At 38.2% G+C, this 19,325-nt stretch overlaps 1 protein-coding gene across 1 annotated transcript; it reads right to left on the minus strand.

The window, feature by feature from the left end:
* Positions 1-463: 463 nt before the first annotated feature.
* PSMD11 (proteasome 26S subunit, non-ATPase 11) lies at positions 464-18,884 on the minus strand. The gene is made up of 14 exons (XM_026682794.2): positions 18,755-18,884; positions 14,267-14,368; positions 13,668-13,792; positions 13,469-13,540; positions 12,795-12,852; positions 11,735-11,929; positions 10,696-10,840; positions 8,861-8,921; positions 6,550-6,612; positions 5,125-5,250; positions 3,745-3,780; positions 3,336-3,387; positions 2,866-3,008; positions 464-2,764 (listed from the first exon to the last, which is right to left on the minus strand). The coding sequence occupies exons 1-13, from the start codon at positions 18,843-18,845 to the stop codon at positions 2,866-2,868; spliced, it is 1,269 nt and encodes a 422-aa protein (XP_026538579.2). The 5' UTR covers positions 18,846-18,884; the 3' UTR covers positions 464-2,764.
* Positions 18,885-19,325: the final 441 nt, after the last annotated feature.

A 19,325-nucleotide genomic window follows, 5' to 3' on the forward strand; every position in this document is an offset into this window, starting at 1 on the left:
CTTCAATTATATTGCACTTTATATGCAATCAACAATTATTTACAGATACTATACAGAGGGAGGTAGAATGTAAGGACAAATGCTAACCTATGTCTATCTACTGAATTTGTATAAGATTAGAGGTCCAAAGTGGCTACTTGCCAAGTACATGACTGGTGTTGCTGATTAAGACTTTATAGCTCAAAAAGCTCACTTGTTAATGTAGTCAGATACTTGGTAAGTTTTCTCCAGAAGATTGTCCTATTGTTGACAAGGTGCAATAAAATGCTTCCATGTTCACACAACAAAAGCCAGTGAGATCACATGAAGTAGGATGGCATCAATCTGATTGACTGGTTTTAGTAATGAATATCGTAGAGACTTGTATTAGAAATTAACAATTATAGAGACTGAGTCACCATGCCACTGATATTCCCAAGAGATTACATTTATGCCTCTGTAGGCAATGACAACAGACAAGTTCTTTTTGAAAAAGAATATTTTTTATTTGTATGCCATCTGAACATCAGATATACCTGGTGTGTGTTAGCGTGAACCATTTGTACATTTTGAAATTCATGGTGCCAAACCCTCCCCCAAGACCAAAAAACAAAAACAAAACCCTAAACCCATCTCTCCCCAGAACATTTGAACTGGCTGACATAGAGAGAAACTTTAAAAATGCTAAGTACACAAAACAAAACAAAGAAGAGAAATGCAGCATGAAAAAAAGGGGGTAGATACAGCCAGTTAAGAGATGTCATGCGTATGCAAAAATGTTTTGTGGCGTAGGAGAAGCAAGTTTACAAAATAATTATGAGAAAGCAGAGAAAGAAAGTGGAAGATGAGGGCAATGATGTGAAAGGTTACACTACTCATATGTCAAGCAACACTTTAAATATAATTCCATTATTCAATAACAAAGCACCAGGGTGAAGAGTGCTGTCTCTCCTACACAAAACCACCACTCTAAAGTTCTTTTAGATTTGAACAAAGACAGTTTTAAGAGGCAAATCATTTACAGCAGTCTCCTTCATTCTAGGATCCCACCCCCTCCCCTCCCCTCCCCTCACAAAGGCTCCTCAGACCATCCCAGCTTGGAATTACTGGAGCTGAAATCCAAGATAATCTGTGGGCACCAGGAGTTGGAAGGCTGCTTTACTTTTGCTGCAGGGTTGCCTCTGAAAAGTTCTCCCCTCTCCCTGATGAAATGTTTATGGCCAATAATTGTTTTCTGAAAGTAATAATGGATCAGGTAGGGATCCCTCCTACCATTGCAAAAGACAGGCTGTCAGAAAATTAAATAATTATTACTTGCTCCACCATTATATCTAGTAGATTAATTTGGTATTGGAGCAACTAGTTGCTTGATCCTTAACACAAAGTATGAAGAAATTCACTTCTGAAAACGACAGCATAGTAAACTTTAGGAAATCTATTCTGCAGTAAATCCCCTTAGGTATCTGGCACAGTAACAGAAGAATGCAGTTTCAGATAGCAGCCACATGGGTAGTGTAATATGCAGCCATGTCCTCACCCTCAAAGAGCGGCTTTATTCTTGATGCTCAGGGAATGGAACAAAGGTTAAAAATACCTCTGGATGGCCCAAACCCGCCTTCCGTCAACAGAAACCCATCTACCGTTTTTTTAAAGAAATCAACAATTAGGGACAGAAGCTCAATTGTACTTTCAATGGCATATCTTGCAAAATTAAAAGGCAAGTACATTCTAGCCTTTAAAAGAAAAGAAAAAAAAGCATGCAGTACAGAACCAGGAAACCTTGAGTACCACTGTTCAAGAGTGGCTATTTTCTGCATTTTTACTGTTATGGAAAACTGTATTTTAAGCAGGCCCCATGTGATAAGTCCTTAGAATTGTAGATGGGGCACTTAAGGATGACAGAAGCCTGTAATATTCTTTTACTAATTATTCAATAAATGTGAAGATTGATGTGGCTTAGCCACTCTGACTCCTGAATTCTGAACACAATATAGCTCTCAATTTCTAATTTACCCTTTACAGATGACAAAATTCCTACATAGAACACAATGCTATGGAGGGAGTTTGTGGGAAACCAACATGCACTCATGGACATTTGCTACCTGGGCACATGCTTAGAAGCAGTAATCAGCCTTGATTACCCAGTTCTTGTACACCTGTGGACAATCATGTTGGACGCAATGCACTCAAGAAATAACTTCTATGCAGGAATTTTGTGTGGCTGGGTTCTTGTAACTTACAAGACATCTTGGCTTATCCCTTTGCCACCTTCAAGAAAATGAAAACCAAGTTTATTCATTTTTAAAGGTAGCATATGCCTCAGTCCTTTTATTTAGAAGGCTACCATTGCTTCCTTCCCCCCACCCCCCCCCCCCCCAAACATTTCTTTTTTTCTTTTTAAACATTATTTCCCCATCCCAGTACAAAGTTCAGCAGATAAAAGGTTACGTGGAAACTGGAACACACAATTGTATAGACAAGATGGATCAGATTGAGGAAGTCTTAAAACAGCCTTCCCTATCCTGGTGGCCTCTAGATATATTGGGACTATAAATCCTAGAATCCCTGGCCATGTTGATTTCGAAATTCAAAGACCTCTAGCTCCAACACATCTGGAGGCTACCTGGTTGGGAAAGGCTGTCTTAAAGTTCTTGAGTGAGAAGGAGAGCAAAAGGGGCGTGGGGAACCCCCCCCAAAAAAACCCACCATTTTTCTAAGCCTTTTGTTTCACCACCCCCCAAAGGTTTCACGCACCAATGCTCCAAACAGCCAACAGTTTTCAACTCTGCAAGGGGAACAAAAAAGATGGAGGCATATCACTCAACAGTACAATCCTTCTGTAAAATATGTTACAGCTTTAACCATGGGCTGTAAGAACCCCCTCACCTATGTTAGCTTCTTGGCTTTGTTGTATAATGAATCCACTACTTTACTCATATTCTGAATGGTCTCCAGAGCAGCTTCGTATGTTTTGTCTACAGGTGGTTCATCAAAAATAATCAGGACACCTTCACCTTGGTCAAGAATCCCTAATGAGAGAAAAGTTTCAATTAAGATTGTTGGATAACCTATATATCCAATACAGAATGTTCCACTTTAATTTTGAAAGACTTCAAAGTAGAAAAGCAAGTAGAATAACTTGGATTATGTATTAATAAATAAAAATTATACCCCAATTATATAGATTCCAAATGCAGAACTTTTAAATATAAAGTTAAAGGAAAAACCCTACAAGTTGTTGGGAATTCCTCAATATAATTCAATCTATATTATTTTGTTAATACTTGTTGAGGTACATCACTTTTGTTCAGAAAGAAATACCATCAAATATTACAAAGGGTTCAGAATTGACTCACCATGGAATTTTTTGTCCAGGATCATCTGAGAGAGCTTTCTTTCCACATCTGCCTAAAATTGAACCAGGAAACATTCAAATGAGAGAATGCTCCTTGCACAATGTTTCCCATTTACCCTTGAAAAACTATCTTCCACTACTTATTTATTTCAAAGAAACAGCTGCCAGTTCAACCCATGGATATCTGCTTAGCAATACAGTTTATTTCTTATATTTTATTTTCATTTAAATTCTACGAGAATTACTTATGTCTTTTTAAAAGAGTTGAAACTGAATTTGGAATTTCTTACTAGATCACTTCTGTTGCTGAAGAAAATGTGATTTTTTTTCACAACTGTAATTGACATTGTAACAAAAAAAGAAGAAGACCGAAAATAGCATTATGGAGGCAACTACATTTAAGCTCTTACCTTTGATAACTTGATAAGGCTAGATATGTGGTCGATCTGCAAAAGAAAATAAGATGGGGCCACAATGAGGAAGTGCTATTTTTCTGATAGAAACAGTCAATTTGGAATAATTATCTGTTAATCTTCACACTATTTGCCTCTATCAATGCATTCACATGACTGATTGTGTGAAATTATCAGCCTTACCGGACAGACCAGGCCAAGAATCTACTCTACAGGATGGCTACAACAACTATTGTTGAGTGTGGCTATAATAACAGAATCCTACACATTTGATTGTGCTATACCTCCTTGCCTTTTTATATTCATGTGAATTAGGGAGATATTTGAATTTCTTCTGCATAATTTCTGCAAGTTGTTAGATTTAATATGTTTTCCCCTTGTCACTTTGCTGATAGATATTACAATGGATCTGTCAAGTTTACCTTCCTTATTCCCTGTATAATTTTAACTTTGATGTTTGCTCTTCCAATTCTTTGATTCACACTTGACATAATTTTTTCTTCATAATGAAACACAAGGTCATTTTGGCAATTACATTTTTATTAATTTAATAGAAAAATATTAAGACTTTCCACCCATACCACAATTCTCTAAAAAAAAAAAAAAAAACCACCTCCCTATCTTGAAATAATATTATCAGCTGTGTCCAGTTCTGGAAACTTCACTTAAAAAAAGATTTTGATAAGATTGAGCAAGTCCAGAGATGCACAACAAAAAACTAAATCCATGCATTGATCTGACATTCAAAGCTTCTGTTCAACATTTGGAACAATCTCACTTCAATTCAATCTACCCTGTAATTCCTTCTGTACTACTCTTGTCCTAAATTATGTACAGAAAATTTCAAAATGTCCTGGCTTAGACAACATTATTTTATTATTGATTTTATTTGTGCATATATAGATTTTATTCTAAAATACAATGTCATACCTATGTTTAGCATGATGATCAAATCAATCAAATAAATAAAAATACAATATAAGAAAAAAAACTGATTTTTTTTTCAATACAATAAATCACAATATAATGCTCTTAAGTTTATAAATCCTTCCTTGTTTTAAACAGGGCTTGCCATTATGTTTGAGGCCATAATAATAATAGTTTAGTCCCCGTTTGGTTTTGTACTCTTCCAAAAGAAGCAAAAGAAAGGCAAATCAGAATTGGCAAAATAAGACATAGAGACTCAAAACTTGTTCAGCAAGACAGAAATTTAAAGAGGTTTAAAAGATTTAAAGAAATCTTGGATTACTTTTATGTGAAAATGCCAATGTTTTAAAATAAGCTCTTCATACCCAATTTGATGGGAAATTTAAGACAAAACCATGATTTAATAAGACACACGAAAATGGCACAAGTAGCTCTGCAGAAACATTTTACCTGCACTCTGGAGAAAGGCTCAATAACCCGGATGAGGTTTTGTTCCAATAAGTTATCATACAGTTTGCCCAAATGCGTGCTGATGATAGGGTCATCCCTGAGTTCCATTTTATAATCTTTCAGTGCCTGTAGCAGATCAAGTTCAATCATTACTGAATGCAGGAGGCTATCTCACTACCATTCTGACTAGGTTACCTGACGTTATTGCAGACCATTCATGAACAAAGGCAAGTAGTGGATATGGATATGGATAATGTTGCAAATCCAATATGGGTCAGTCACTGGGGCCAGAAGTTTAATCTTCTGAGCTTTTGGACTTGTCCTGGAGCTCATCCTCAGGGAACTTCTTTCTACTGGAATGTATTGTTTTCTCCTGGTAGAGAGAAGTTCCCTGAGGATGGCTTCCAAGACAAGTCCAAAAGCTCAGAAGATTAAACTTCTGGCCCCAGTAACTGACCCAGAGTCCAAAAGATAGGAAGACTAAACCTCTGACCCCAGTGACTGGCCCAGATTGGATCCTGGATATCATTCGTGGCTATTTTTAGAATAATATTTGATATGATTAAAAAAGTTCATTAAAATAATTACATATAGGACCAAAATTATTATCTGACTAATGAAAATAACATTCACTAAAAATACACAGTCCTATGAGCATCCATTAGGCACGTGGTCTTTTGGTTTCTTGCAGCAACCATGCGGTATTCCTAGTGATGGAATTTTGTTCAGATCTGAAGCAAAAATAGTGCTTTGGAGGGAGTGTAGGTGTGCTCATTGAATCTGTTGCTGCCTCTTTATGGAGATTCAAGAGGGATAACAAGCATTCCCACATTTTCTTAAAAGCATCATTTCCACTTTGGATCCAAATAGCTTCTCATACAGAAGTAGCCTTAATCAAACTAAAATGTAATTTTGTAGGTAAGTCCTCATTCTGATTGGTTGTACAAATCAAGATATTCAGTGTTCTCCCGAGATATCATGCCTCCTGCAGCACTCTGCCAGCCGAAAACGGGCTGTGAGGTCCATTTTCAGCCTGTTTTTTGGTCTGTTTTCAGCCCATTTTTGGGCCTGTTTTGAACCCGTTTTTCAGCCTGGCTTCAGCTGGCAGAGTGCTGTAGGAGGCCATGGAGGGTAAAAATGAGATGGGGGGGGTGCATGTGGCCTTTTTTAGCTGCCAGAGGCACCGCGGGCCAGTCCCTTGATATTTCTAGGCTGCATCTGGCCTGTGGGCCTTAAGTTTGACATCCCTGATCTTATCTAAGGTTATTCTCAAATTACTTCAGCAAGTGTATCTTGAAGACCCAAAGGGTGATTATAGTGAAGATATTTCTCCCCCTTTTTTTCTTTTCAGTGTAGAAGCCCCTTTTCTAAGAATTAATCTAATCCAAAGATATTCAACCTGTTTTCCTTATTATAGCTGCTTACCTCTTTGAAATCATCCAATGATCGATTCTTACTGGCTTGAGCTACACATTTCAGTGCTTCTGTCTGTAAAACATAGTAGAGCCAATGCTAACATTCTTCTGAACCATTAGACAGTAATAGTGCTTGTATTGTTCTCCCATGAGATAATTGATTTAATTGGATAGAATGTAATTCAGGAAGATTACTTGATCAAAATACTAAGACTGCTTTAATTCTTCTACTCTCATTTAACTCACATAGTTGCTAAATCACAGAAGCATTCAGGTATATTTTCGAAAAACACTATTCAGACAAAATAATTCCAACATGAAAGCAGAGATTTAGGCAGTTATAATGAAGTTCTTGAAAGCATCCAAGTAGTCAATGCAACTCAAATCCATCCATGTGGAACTAAACTCAATAACATACAGAAGTGCAAACTAGGACTGGAAGTAGGAAACTGGCTCTAGCGAGCTGACAGGACAATCTATTTGCTTGGTGCTTTTTTAAATTTTATCTGTATTATCCCTATTTTTTCTGCTACTCAATGTTAACTATCCCTTGAAGATAGATAACTTTAATATCCTGAAATATTGAACTTAATCCAATTTAACCTCTCAATATAAAAGACAAAATCCCTTCCCCTATGCAACAGAACAAGTCCAGATTTTACCTAAATCACCAAGAAGACAAAATTATTATGATGGACAAGAAAACTGTAAACAAGCTAACAAACAAATCTACTTACTTTATTCACACCTCAAATATATATGACCATCTGAATTGGGATTTGGAAATAGAACTCGAAAGACAAGCATTTCTAGAGCTATTTTCCTCTTATAAACAAGGAAACAGGTGATCAGAATGCTTCCTTAGCTTTCATCTTGAAGCAACAATTCATACATCCACCATGAGGGAGGAGAAAGTTAAACAACCTTCCAAGGAATTGGAACAGACCTTGTTGCCAGATGATGCCGACTGACTGCACAAACAGTCATTTCTATCTTCGAATATTAACCATCTATAAACAAGAATGTGGACTCCTTAAAAAACAGCTTTTGAAACTCTGCAAAACTTGCAGATAGTTTAGCATTTTTCACAGAAGCTTAAAAGACTGCCCCTTAGCAGTGGACAGCTCATAACTAGTCATGAAAGGAAACATTTGGAGAAGCCAAGTTAAGACTAATAATAGTCTTATAAAGCAAGATCATATAGCATAACATCACACAAAAAAAGAAATCTAAACACAGTTTTGCACAATTCAAATGAAACAAGCTATTTAAGTTACACTTAGTTAATAATAGGTGCTAGTTTACTAGAAAATATATTACTGAATTGTAGCATTTAGCCACTGTCTTTCAAAGTGCTGTTTGCTGTTCAAAGTATCTAACTGTGGCAGGATATCAAAAAAAAATTTGTCATTTAACCAATTACAATGTTTTAGGCACTTTGAGGGGCATTTTTCAAATATATCCACTATGTGTTTTTCAGGATGAAAAAGTGAGTGCATTCAATCCATTACCCTGAGCAGAAATTGTCTTGCCCAATGCCAAGGCTAACATGCCAAATTATAAAAATTATGGCAACCAGCATTCTTGTTAAGGCAAAATTGAAATAATACTCCTAAAATAATGCCAAAAACACATTTTACAGATGAGGCCATAGAAAGTATAACAGTTAACTTTTTTGGACCAATTGTGAGCAAGAATACTGAGAATACAATGAATTTAAAAGGTAGAAATAATGTGTGCAGCAGCCATAACACTGACTTGATATCCTTAAATTTAACAACAACGCAAAAAGCCTTTATAAATCTTAAGAGCCCTACAATTTAACTCCCTCATCAAAGCAGAGAAATACTTCACACTTTAGCAAGTCCAAAGCAGGCTAGTTTGCCTTAATCTTTCCAATCTCTACATGCCAGAGATCTGACCCTTCTTGACTTATCTGACTCAGACCAGGAAAGGGGACAAAAGGAAACTGATGCATCAAAACACCACATATAGTCAAGGGCCCTGGCCTATCAGTTCAATTGGACTCAAAGACAGTAATCCAATGACATAAGATCAGGGATGCTGCTTGTTAACAAACCCCATTTCAATGAATCACATCATTAATGCTGCTGGACCATCTTTCTGCATTCAGGTGCGAACACATGCCAATTGACTGGCTCCCAAATCAATCAGGATGCGTAAAAGACATATCATAAAATACTGCTGGGAGTAGAAATTAGTAGCTAGCTGTTTTGAGCAGTATTTAGAAACTTTTTAAACAGGAATCAGATAGGATTGGAAAACTTTTCAGGAACAAAAATTATTTAGGATTTTTATACCTGTCTGCCTGCATATCGCAATGCAAGCTTCCCACTCACCAGTGCCTGCACATCCTCAGGTCTGTAAAAAAAAGCATAGATATTGATTTATTGAGTCCCTAAATTCAGACTACAGAAGTACCTCACCATATAATAACTGCTTTCCAGAAAACCTGCATTCTACTATCGATTTTATATTAATATATTTAAAATGTTTTATGGGAATGCCAAGGAAGCATGAATCAAAGACAGTCAAGAGAAAATGAAACCATCTACTGTGTTTCTCCAACAATACGACCTCCCCCAATAGGAAGACCCAGCATGTTTTCTAGGCATAAAATGAAATTAAGCCCCTCCCCCCAAATTTAGGCCTATTTTAAAACATGCAAAATGGAGGGAAGGGCGGGGGGGCTTGCTGTTAGGAGCGCCCCGCGGGCAGCAATTCCTCGCCACCAGCTGCTCCTAATGGGCGATCATGGCAGAGCGTGGAGAGCTCCCTACTCCTGCCAAGTACCTTTGCTGCAGACCCAAGACCTTCAGCGCCCGCCGCTGTTGATTTCCCTTCTGCCCATGCCGCCGCCGCGGCGTTTGGAGCTGCCACTTCCACGTTTGGAGCACCACTGCTGTTTGGAGCACCGCTGCCGTTTGGAGCTGCCGCTTCTGCATTTGGAGCTGCCGCTGCGTTTGGAACTGCCGCTTCCGTGTTTGGACCACCGCTGCTTGGAGCACTGCCGCTGTTTGGCACACTGCCGCTGTTTGGAGTTGCCATGTCCGCATTTGGAGCTGCCGCTTCCGCGTTTGGAGCACTGCCGCTGTTTGGAACACAACCGCCATTTGGAGCGTCGCTGCCACTCCAAACACGGAAGCGGCAGCTCCAAATATGGCGGCGGAATGGGCAGAAGGGAAAGCAACAGCGGCGGGTGCCAAAGGTCTTGGGTCTGCAGCAAAGGTGTTTGGTGGGAGTAGGGAGCTCTCTGCGCTTCGCCATGATCACCCATTAGGAGTGGCTGGTGGCGAGGCTGCCCGCGGGGCACTCTAGATGAGGATGCAAGGGGGGGAATTAAGTCACCCCCGAAAAGACGGCCTAGCCGTTTTTTCGGGGCTCAAAAAAATATAAGACCCGGCCTTATTTTATGAGAAACACGGTATTTGAATATTTTTGGCTCCAGATATAAAGAATAACTTTTGCTTGTAGCCACTGGAAATGCCAGAGTTATAATAAAAAGATCAAGAAATATACATGAGGCTACAAACCAGATGTTCTGACATCAAGAACAAAATAACAGCATTGATATAAGGGATTGGACAAAATGTTTCTAGAGTTTCCTTTTTCAAATGCCATTCATCATGTGGAAGAAAAACCAAAAGAACCTTTGCTTTCTCTTAGCAATCAGAAATGAAAAGTAAACAGTTATATTTCAAGAATCTCCAGCTATCCCAATAGTCAAATGAGCCTCCCCAGACCAAATCATATTTCGACTAGGAAAGCTTGCTATAAGACACTCAATTGTTATATGGCAAGGAACTCAAATATAGTGGCCTTTTCACTCTTAAGGGTTTGCTTCTATCAAACACAGCCTAGGTTTCTTAGAGAAGAGCTGAAAAAGGTTAATATTCTGCCAGTGGGATACAAAGGCAAACATTCTGCCCTTTCCTAGCTTTTAATTTTTTCTGTTTTCCTTCTTAGTGTTCATATCTTTTCAGTCACCATCAGGATTTGAAAATAAATTTATTCATACAAGAGTTTAACAAACTGCAGCCTGTAGTATGATTAGATCAACTGTCCTCTGTGCAGATGTAAAAAAAGGAAACAAGTACACGTTGCATTCCCTATGTGATGCAATAAAATCACATACAAGTTTAACATGATCTTGCACAGCAGCATATACTTCAATGCAGTGATAGCTTTGGGGCTGTCAATAGAATCGTAACCTTCGAATGCCTCATAGAAGTAAGAATATGCTGTTTTCCAGTCCTTTTCTTCTGCTGCATGGATAATACCTAACAAAGGGGAAATAAAAAAGAGGTCTGACTATAACAAAGGTTACCTGGAGAAAAGATAAGGGAAAACATTGCTACCAAATCCTATTTATTTCTCCAAGCCAGAAAATTCTTGAACTTTCTTATCTACCCTGTTGTGAGGTAGAGCAAGAAAAATTCAGTTTATGCATATAGCTAAAAATTTTCTAATCTTCACAAAATTCATGGTCACATGAGTTCCTTACTTAATAATGGCTGCTGTCACTTAGCAATACAATCATACAAAATCATGCTGCTTGGCAATGGCAATCTGTCTCAACTGCCATTGTAACTTGAGGACTAACTGCACCATGCAAAGCAGATATTCTCAGCCTACAATAAACTTTGAAAATGATCTATTCATACTTCATACAATAATCTTTGGAACATAATTTTCCCAGACAGACTGCTTTAGTGTGATTCTGTCTTATAAACATTTTTGCAATATTGTTATTAGATTTTTATCCTGTTTTTATATATAACTCAAGTTGGTGAACATGCCTAACAGGTGGGTAAAACACTGAGGCAGAGTGACTAGCCCAAAGTTATCCAGCCAACTTTCATGCTTAGAGAACTCCCTCCCTCCTGGTTTCTAGGCCAGCACCTTAACCACTATACCAAACTGGTTCTCTTTCTTTTTCCTATGACTTAGTTTGTTCTGCATGACATTATAAGCCATTTTGTGTTCTGGTTGTTATAAGAATGCAAGAATTCTTATGGTTCTGGTCAGCTAGGAAAGGTGGCTGGGGATATATTACAGATTAAAATAATCTGGTCATTCAAGACTTGAAAACGCTGGATTTTATTTCTCAGATTGTGCAAGTACTGATGACCCAAGATCAAGACATTCACAATACAAAAAGTATAAGGCCCTACCTGATTGCATATCCAGTGCTGCCTGCAACTTGGGCGGACAATAGATTGCATTGGCTGTGGTTCGGGCAGAGGTTAATGCTGCTCTGGCTTTTGGCAGGTTGCTCAAAGCATGGTAAGTTTTGCTCTCTAATAGTTGTACTTCCACCAACAAGGCCTTGTCATCCATCTTCTTCAACTCCCGCAAAAGCTGTGAGCCTGATAAAAACAATGTGGATGGTGGCATTTATACCATATTAAAGACCTTCTTCTGAATTCTTTAATTTGATCAGAAAAATAAAAATCTAAAACATTATTCTGATCAAAATATAAGAAAAGTGAAAACAGCACATACAAAGCTAATACACTAAATGCAAAAACCAACATTTCTCTTTTTCAATATCAGTATGACATTCCCAAAGCCTCCAAATACATTATGCTGCCTAATTAATGGTAGCCATTAATAAGACATTTTACTATTCTTGATAACATGGAGAACCCAGCAGTTGCCAGTTGCTTAACTAAGTCACTATGAATTTTATTGATAAACTGAATCTGAAAAATTAAGAACATAGATTTTGTTTCAAAACAAACACACTGGGTTCTGGACATTTTACCAAACCATCTTTGATTGGCTATAGTTCAGCAGAAAAAGTAAAGAGGAATACTTTGTTCTGGGTTTTAGCTAGTATGATATTCTGTAGGGGTGATTTTATGGGATAAGTAGGGCAAAGCAGGAGCAGATCACCTTTTTTCTCCCCTAAGCAACTTCCAGTGCAATGTATCCCTCTCTCCTGCTCATCCCCATCGTCCCTTCTCCCCATAACCTCTACCACTCCCAATTGATTTTTACTTTCTTCTTTCTTACATCCTATCTGAAAACACTTCAGCTTGTAGCAAATGTTTCAAACTGTTTCCAGATCAAAAACAGTGCTACTTCATTCCTTGTAGAGGCCAAACATTTTCTCAGTTCATGTAGAAACTAAAACTAGCTGTTCCATACATTCATCATTGTATACATTCCTAGAATAATTATAATTAATTGTTGGGGTCAGTCTAGGGATGATTACAGAAGTCAACTTACCTAACTGCAATGCTTCTTGATACCTTTTTGTGTCAAAATACAAAGAAACCAACCTTGCCTAAAGAGAGAAAAATAAAGAATTATTGTGAAAACTTATGGTGATCAGATACTGATCTAAGAGCTAAAATGTGTAAAATATGAACCAGACAAGGCTCTTGGAAAAATGTTTCAGAAGTGGCAAGAAAATACAGAAAGAAATCCATACCATGAAGCACAACCACAGTAATGCAAAAGAAATCAGCAGAAGTAATGCTTTTGAAACGACTGTTTCAAGGATAGAAACTTGGACTAAAGGCTTATGTGGAATTGAATGTATTAACACTTTCAGGTAGGAATACCATGTTATTAATGCATTTACATAAATAAAATCTTATAAAGATTTTGAATAAATAAGTCAATTATATCTGAGAAAGCTTTTTAAGAAGCAAAATACATTTGCAATTATAAGCTGCAGGAAAAATTGCCTGTAATATATGCGAATCAGTTTGGAAGCTTATCATGCTCCAAATTACTACTTGAGGATATGCCGTCAATAACCTAGAGAAAAAAATAATGACAAATGTTTGAGTATAATATATTGGCATATATGATGTAAGGTTCCATACCCAAATAGCAAGGGAAAGAATACTGTGCATTAACTACATTAACTACAATGGGCATATGTTCCATCCTACCTCCAGAGCTTGGCGCAGGAATGTCCTCTTCTCCGATTTGGCCCATTCAATGCATTCAAGACATAGGTCAACCTAAAATAAATACATTTATTCAATTATTTTTCCACTATTTGCACCATCACTGCTGTCATGATATCATTTTCTACATAAACTGTCTCTGAACATTTGCAGAGATGTGCCTGAATTTCAATTGTCTCACCTCTTGTCCTGTTGCAGCTTCCATATCTAGGAATAGATCTAACAGGGACCGAACCAAACGGGCTGCCTTTGCCTTACTAATGGAGTTCAAGAAAGGACGCACATACTTCAGAAGTCCTCCAAGCTCTATATTAACAATAAAATAATCAAGTAGCAATATAGCTCAGGATCTAAAATTGTATCAGAATACATTATAAAAAGTTTATGTTCATATTCTAGAAAAAAGTGACCACACATAAATTTTAGCAGTCAATTATCTGAGACAGAAAAGGCATATTCATTTAAACTACTTCTGATTTCTATTTCAGTTTTACTATGGGGTCTTTCTCCATCTGTAATTGAAATGTCACTTTGCATAATTGTTATTTGCACCTAGGCAGTCTTTTTAGTTTATGGCTTTATGAAATGTGTGAAACCAGCCATGATTAAATCATAATTTAAAATAGAGAAATGGTGATAAGAAAGAAAGAATCTTTAAACTATATGATGTTTTGATGAAAATCAAGGAAAGGAGAAAAATCTCCTATTCTAGCATTTATGTTAATTTTAGAAAAACTGCTAGTAATGTGACCATTAAATTGCTTTAAACATAGGATTTACCTTCTGCTTGTCCTGTCTTGGCCAAGAGACTCCCAAGTTCCAGAATGCTCTGTTCTTTGACCTGGACCGCTTCATCATCATTCTCTTGAACATCACGTTTCACTGGGAAAATAAAATGTTTTGATGAAAGAAGAGGTATATGTCAAATCAAAGAGAGTTTACAAGTATTCCAAACTTCTATTTTAAATTTGCTTCTTATAAGCCAAAAACATATGCCTGACAAATTGTTCAGTCTTGGAAAGGAGCAGAAAGATTTGCACGATGAAACAGCTCATAACATAGAATATACAGGGCTTGATGTCACCCCATTTGATATTAACACTTGAATCAGCATAAATATGGCCACAACTATGAAATGAATCCCCGACACTCTTGAATGTGTTACTAGATATTGAAAATGCATACAAAGATATTCAACAGGAAAAACAGATGTCACCAGCGCTAATATATTTGCATGAATGAATAGACACAAAACCATTATTATTCAGAGAAGCCAATACAGTAGGCTTGTTTCTTAGAGTACCTGCACAATGCAACATCCAATATTTAAGGGATGAAGACAATATTTATGTATGAAGGCATACAAACTTCTTGCTTGAGAAATCATCCTCTTTAGCAATACTGAGAGTGAATGACATAGTCTTGAAACAAACACACAAACAAAAGAACACATCTCTCCACTATAATCTACTATTGCTTACAAAGGATCATTGGCAAAATTAGTCATCCCATTTCAATTTATCTTCTTTTCACCCTAGGACAACTGGAAATGGAAAGAATAGCAGTACTGGCACCTATAATGAATTGCACTTAAAATTATGGCACTATAGGAAAAAAATGCTGTGTAGGTGACTTAAAATAAACTTACTGACAACAGGAGCTGTTCTCAGGACACAACAGTTCCCAATAGCAAAGTTATAGCCAAATTAATACCAATTTTTGAGAATTTTTCCTCCAGAAAAATCAGAATCTCATAAAATTTATTTTGTCCTAGGCTAAATATTTATTGTCAAGCACAGTGAAAATGCATAGGAGCCAATTCCTTAAATCAGCCTTCTCTTTATAAGTTCCAGTGACTTACTACCAGGATTCAGTAAGCACTACAAGACCAGGAACCTTTGGTGTACAACAAAGATGGCAGCAGTTTGCCCTCTGGATGCACTCATCTCCCTCATCTCTTCTCTGCAGGCAAGGTCATAAAAGTAAAAAATCCTCTACAGCAGGTGTCCTCGCTCAAATTTATTTTGTCTGAGAGAGGGAGTAATGCTGTCTGTGTTACCAAGAAACATGTTCTACAGAAAATCAACTTAAATGTGAAATAAAATGGAGTAAAGCAGTGGTTCTCTCACTACATTTCTTCACTACGGACCTTCTTTAAATATGTTTTGTGGCTATAGACCATGGGCACAGACTCCCCCCACAGGACTTAACTCAAGATTTAAATCATAACATTTCTTCAAGCCTTCGCAGATCCCCCCGTGATAACACTATGGCCTCCCAGTGGTCCGCAGACCACAGGTTGAAGATCATTGGAGTATTCAGATAGACGTATAAAAGAATCTGCACTGAAGAAAGAAGGGTAATTCTCATAGATAATGAGAATTGTTACAGCAAATTGGATTTTCTCCTACTATCAGATTTCGAAAACCTATCTTTTCTGGAACAAAATGGAACAACTTGCCATGGTCACCTTGCTGCAGGACAACTCACCATGGCCAACACACAGTGGGAAAACTCACTGCAGAACAATTTAACAATTCTATTTAATTATTTAAAATAAATAAAATATTTTAATTTTGCCATTCAAATTTCATTCTGCCCTTCCTTTTGAATCCTTTAATTATTCTATTCTACTATCTTTTTAACATTAGTGTAACTCTTGTCCTGCAGTGAGTTGTCCTGCAGCGCACTGGCTGAAGCAAGTTGTCTATGGCAACTTGCCTCAGCCAATGGTCAATTGTCACAGATCTTTCTGAAATGTGTTTAGAATTATATAATTAATTCAACCAAATTCTTTTTACATAAGAACGTTATAAGGGAAATTATGATTTAAATCTTGAGTTAGAAAACAACCTGCACCTAAACATCAGCAAGACAAAGGAGATGGTGTTAGACTTCCAGAAGAAGAGAGAGGAACCCACCCCTCTTTACATTGAAGGGGGGCTGTGTGGAGAGAGTTTCCTCCTTTAAATTCCTGGGAGTTTACCTCAGCGAAGATCTTACCTGGAAAATCAACACAACCCAGGTGGCCAGAAAGGCCCAACAGAGACTCCATTCCTTAGGGTCTTGCGAAAGAATAAAGTGGAATGACTGATTACTTCCTTTTACCAGTCCACAATAAAGCGTCCTCACATATTGCATTACGGTGTGGTATGCTGGCTTGACAGCCGCGGATAGAAAGACATTACAGAGGGTGGTGAGCACAGCACAAAGCATCATGGGCTGTTCCCTGATACCACTAGATGACATCGCTAGGGCTCGCTGCCTTAGAAAAGTGAGGAAAATTCTCAGGGATGACTCACACTCTGGTCAGCACTAGGAGGAGATATAGAAGCATAGCCAGCCACACCAACAGGCTGAATAACAGTTTCTACCCATGGGCTGTCAGACTTCTGAATGGAAAATAACTTCATGTCAACATAGTATGATAGACTTGCAGGGCCGGCGCCTTGTGAAACAAGGTCACATAGTGTAATAAGATTGGGACTGGGTTAGGGACTTCTGTCCTCACTGTGAGTTGTGTTGGGGGGAGTGCATGAAGAGAAGCTCAGCCAATCTCACTGTACACATGTTGTACTCTGACAATAAAGGTAATAAGGACAATCTTCTAAAATCAGAAAAACTAATATAATTTAGTAGTTAACCACTCTCACAAAGCCTTTAATGGACATAAGGATAGTTGCTATCTTGCCTAATAACAGCAGCTGATATTTTCACACCATATACAGATAGTCCTCAACTTACAACAGTTTATTTAGTGACCATTCAAAGTTACAATGGCACAGAAAAAAGGAACTTATGACCATTTTTCTCACGTAAGACTGTTGTAGCATCCCCATGGTCACATGATTTTACATTTGGATGCTTGACAACTGACTCATATTTATTACCTAGCAATATCCCAGGTAATCCTCTTTTGCGATCTTCTGACAAGTAAAGTCAATGGGGAAACCAGATTCACTTAACCATGTTACTAACAACTGCAAGGATTCACTTAACAAATTCCTCACTTTAGCAACAAAAAATTTCAGCTCTTTTGTGGCTGTAAGTTGAGGACTACCTGTATTTATCTATGTGGACTTCTGGAACATGACAAACTGTAACTGGAAATACTTTTACAGGAAAATCAGTAACATTTAAAATGTACTACACCAAAAGCTTTATTCATGCTGCTTTGTCTTTTTTTTTTAATATCCAATTTAGCCCTTTTTAGACCCGCCACTCTTACTCTTCACATTATCCTTCTTAATGCCATCCCTGGACCATATAACATCCCATCTCCTTAAAAAGTCCCCTCTGTTTCACTTAAGAGCACGCTTCCCCTTTTCCTTTCTGTAGCAGGACAATCCTATTAAGCAAACTATTTACCTAACAAGAAAATCCCAACTAAAAATGAATCAATAAAACATTCAGAGTATATTAATTTACACTTACCAATAGTGTCTTGACTTTCTACAACCAACAAGTGAAATTTTTCACAGCGTATAAAATGTATTATCATGTACTCCATCTGCTTGTCAAAACTAGTGATATAAATATTGAATGATGAACGTATTAAACCACTAGTAAAGCAAGTGCAATGTAGCCCTTTAGGTATTAACTGTGACCAAGTATCCACTTCCCACTCATATCAGAAAATCAACCTATATTTCAGAAGCTCATACATGTTTCTTTCCAAGTGGCTCTGTATACTGTCGCCCACTCATTTACCTTTTGGCGCCAGAGAAAAAGGCCTTCGAACGGAGATCCGAAAAAGTGACGTGGGGTGAATGCAGCAGGCCCGACTGCCCGCTTAGGAAGTTACAAAGTAGCTTGACTAGGTCAGGGCAAGGGCTACAAAGTATTTGAAAAGCGGCAGCAGAACCCATTCCTGGAGGGCAAATCCGCCAGGTTTACCTTCTAACTTTTAAGTCGCCTCTTCTGAATAAAAGCCCAGGCCACAAGTCAGAGAGTCCGCCTGGTGCTCTGAGGCCACCTGTCAGCCTCAACCCTTGCCTCGGCTCAATCCCCCGCGTTTCCCGTCTTCCAATCCCCACTTGCTTTCTCCGTTTCCCTACAGAAGCGATGCTGAATATAGAGGCCTTTCCTACTAAGCGTTCCCATTTCCGAATTCCTCCTTCCCCGGTGCTGCCGATTTCCTTCGGAGTTGCACACAGTGAGTCAGCAGCGGTTCCAGCCTAACCCGTCCAGGCCCATCATCTATCCCTTTCCACCATCGGTAGCCAGATTTACCTGCCGGTTTCCCCCTTTTCGGCCGGCCCAACTCACCTATGGAGTGCAGAATGCCGATGGAGGCCTCGCGGTCGGTGCTCAGTAAAGACTGGGCGCGCTGGAACTCCAATCCCGCCGCAGCCGCCATCTTAAAATCCAAACGCGCTCACTCACGCCGGCCGGAATCACAGGGCCTTATTTCCACTGGAAACTGCTTGTCTCACTTCCTCCCCTTCGACTTTCCTGCGTCAATCTGTAATATAACTCTATGATTACCCACCAAGAAGCAGTGTTTGCTGGGAGATGTAGTGTTTTATGAACACCGTAGGAATCAAGCGAGTGAGTTGTTGCTACAAGGAAACCGAGGGAAGCGAGGAAGGAGGCGTTAAGCTGTCTACGCTCTTCTTCGCTAACTCAACGCCTCAGAATACGTCCATTGTTAGGTACAAACAAACACACCTGCAATTGACTGAAATTGATTTAGATGTTTGCCCATTTTATAACGGTTATCATCAGACTCTGGTTTCAAATAGAACGGTTTCTTTTTTTTAAAATAAATTTTATTGGTTTTTAAAAACAAACATAAACAAACAAAACATAAAAACATCAAGCTATCTTCCATAGGTGT

The sequence above is a fragment of the Notechis scutatus genome, chromosome Z (assembly GCF_049901735.1).
Source record: "Notechis scutatus isolate UNSWTSFEM ecotype Mainland chromosome Z, rNotScu1.2, whole genome shotgun sequence".
NCBI classification, from domain to species: Eukaryota; Metazoa; Chordata; class Lepidosauria; order Squamata; family Elapidae; genus Notechis; species Notechis scutatus.

Coding starts and splice junctions, on each gene's coding strand:
- PSMD11 (XM_026682794.2), bottom strand. CDS start 18,845: ATGGCGGCTGCGGCGGGATTGGAGTTCCAGCGCGCCCAGTCTTTACTG. Junction 13,541..13,667: donor AAGCTGCAACAGGACAAGAG/GTGAGACAATTG, acceptor TATTTATTTTAG/GTTGACCTATGTCTTGAATG. Junction 11,930..12,794: donor TCAAGAAGCATTGCAGTTAG/GTAAGTTGACTT, acceptor TGTTTTTATCAG/GCTCACAGCTTTTGCGGGAG.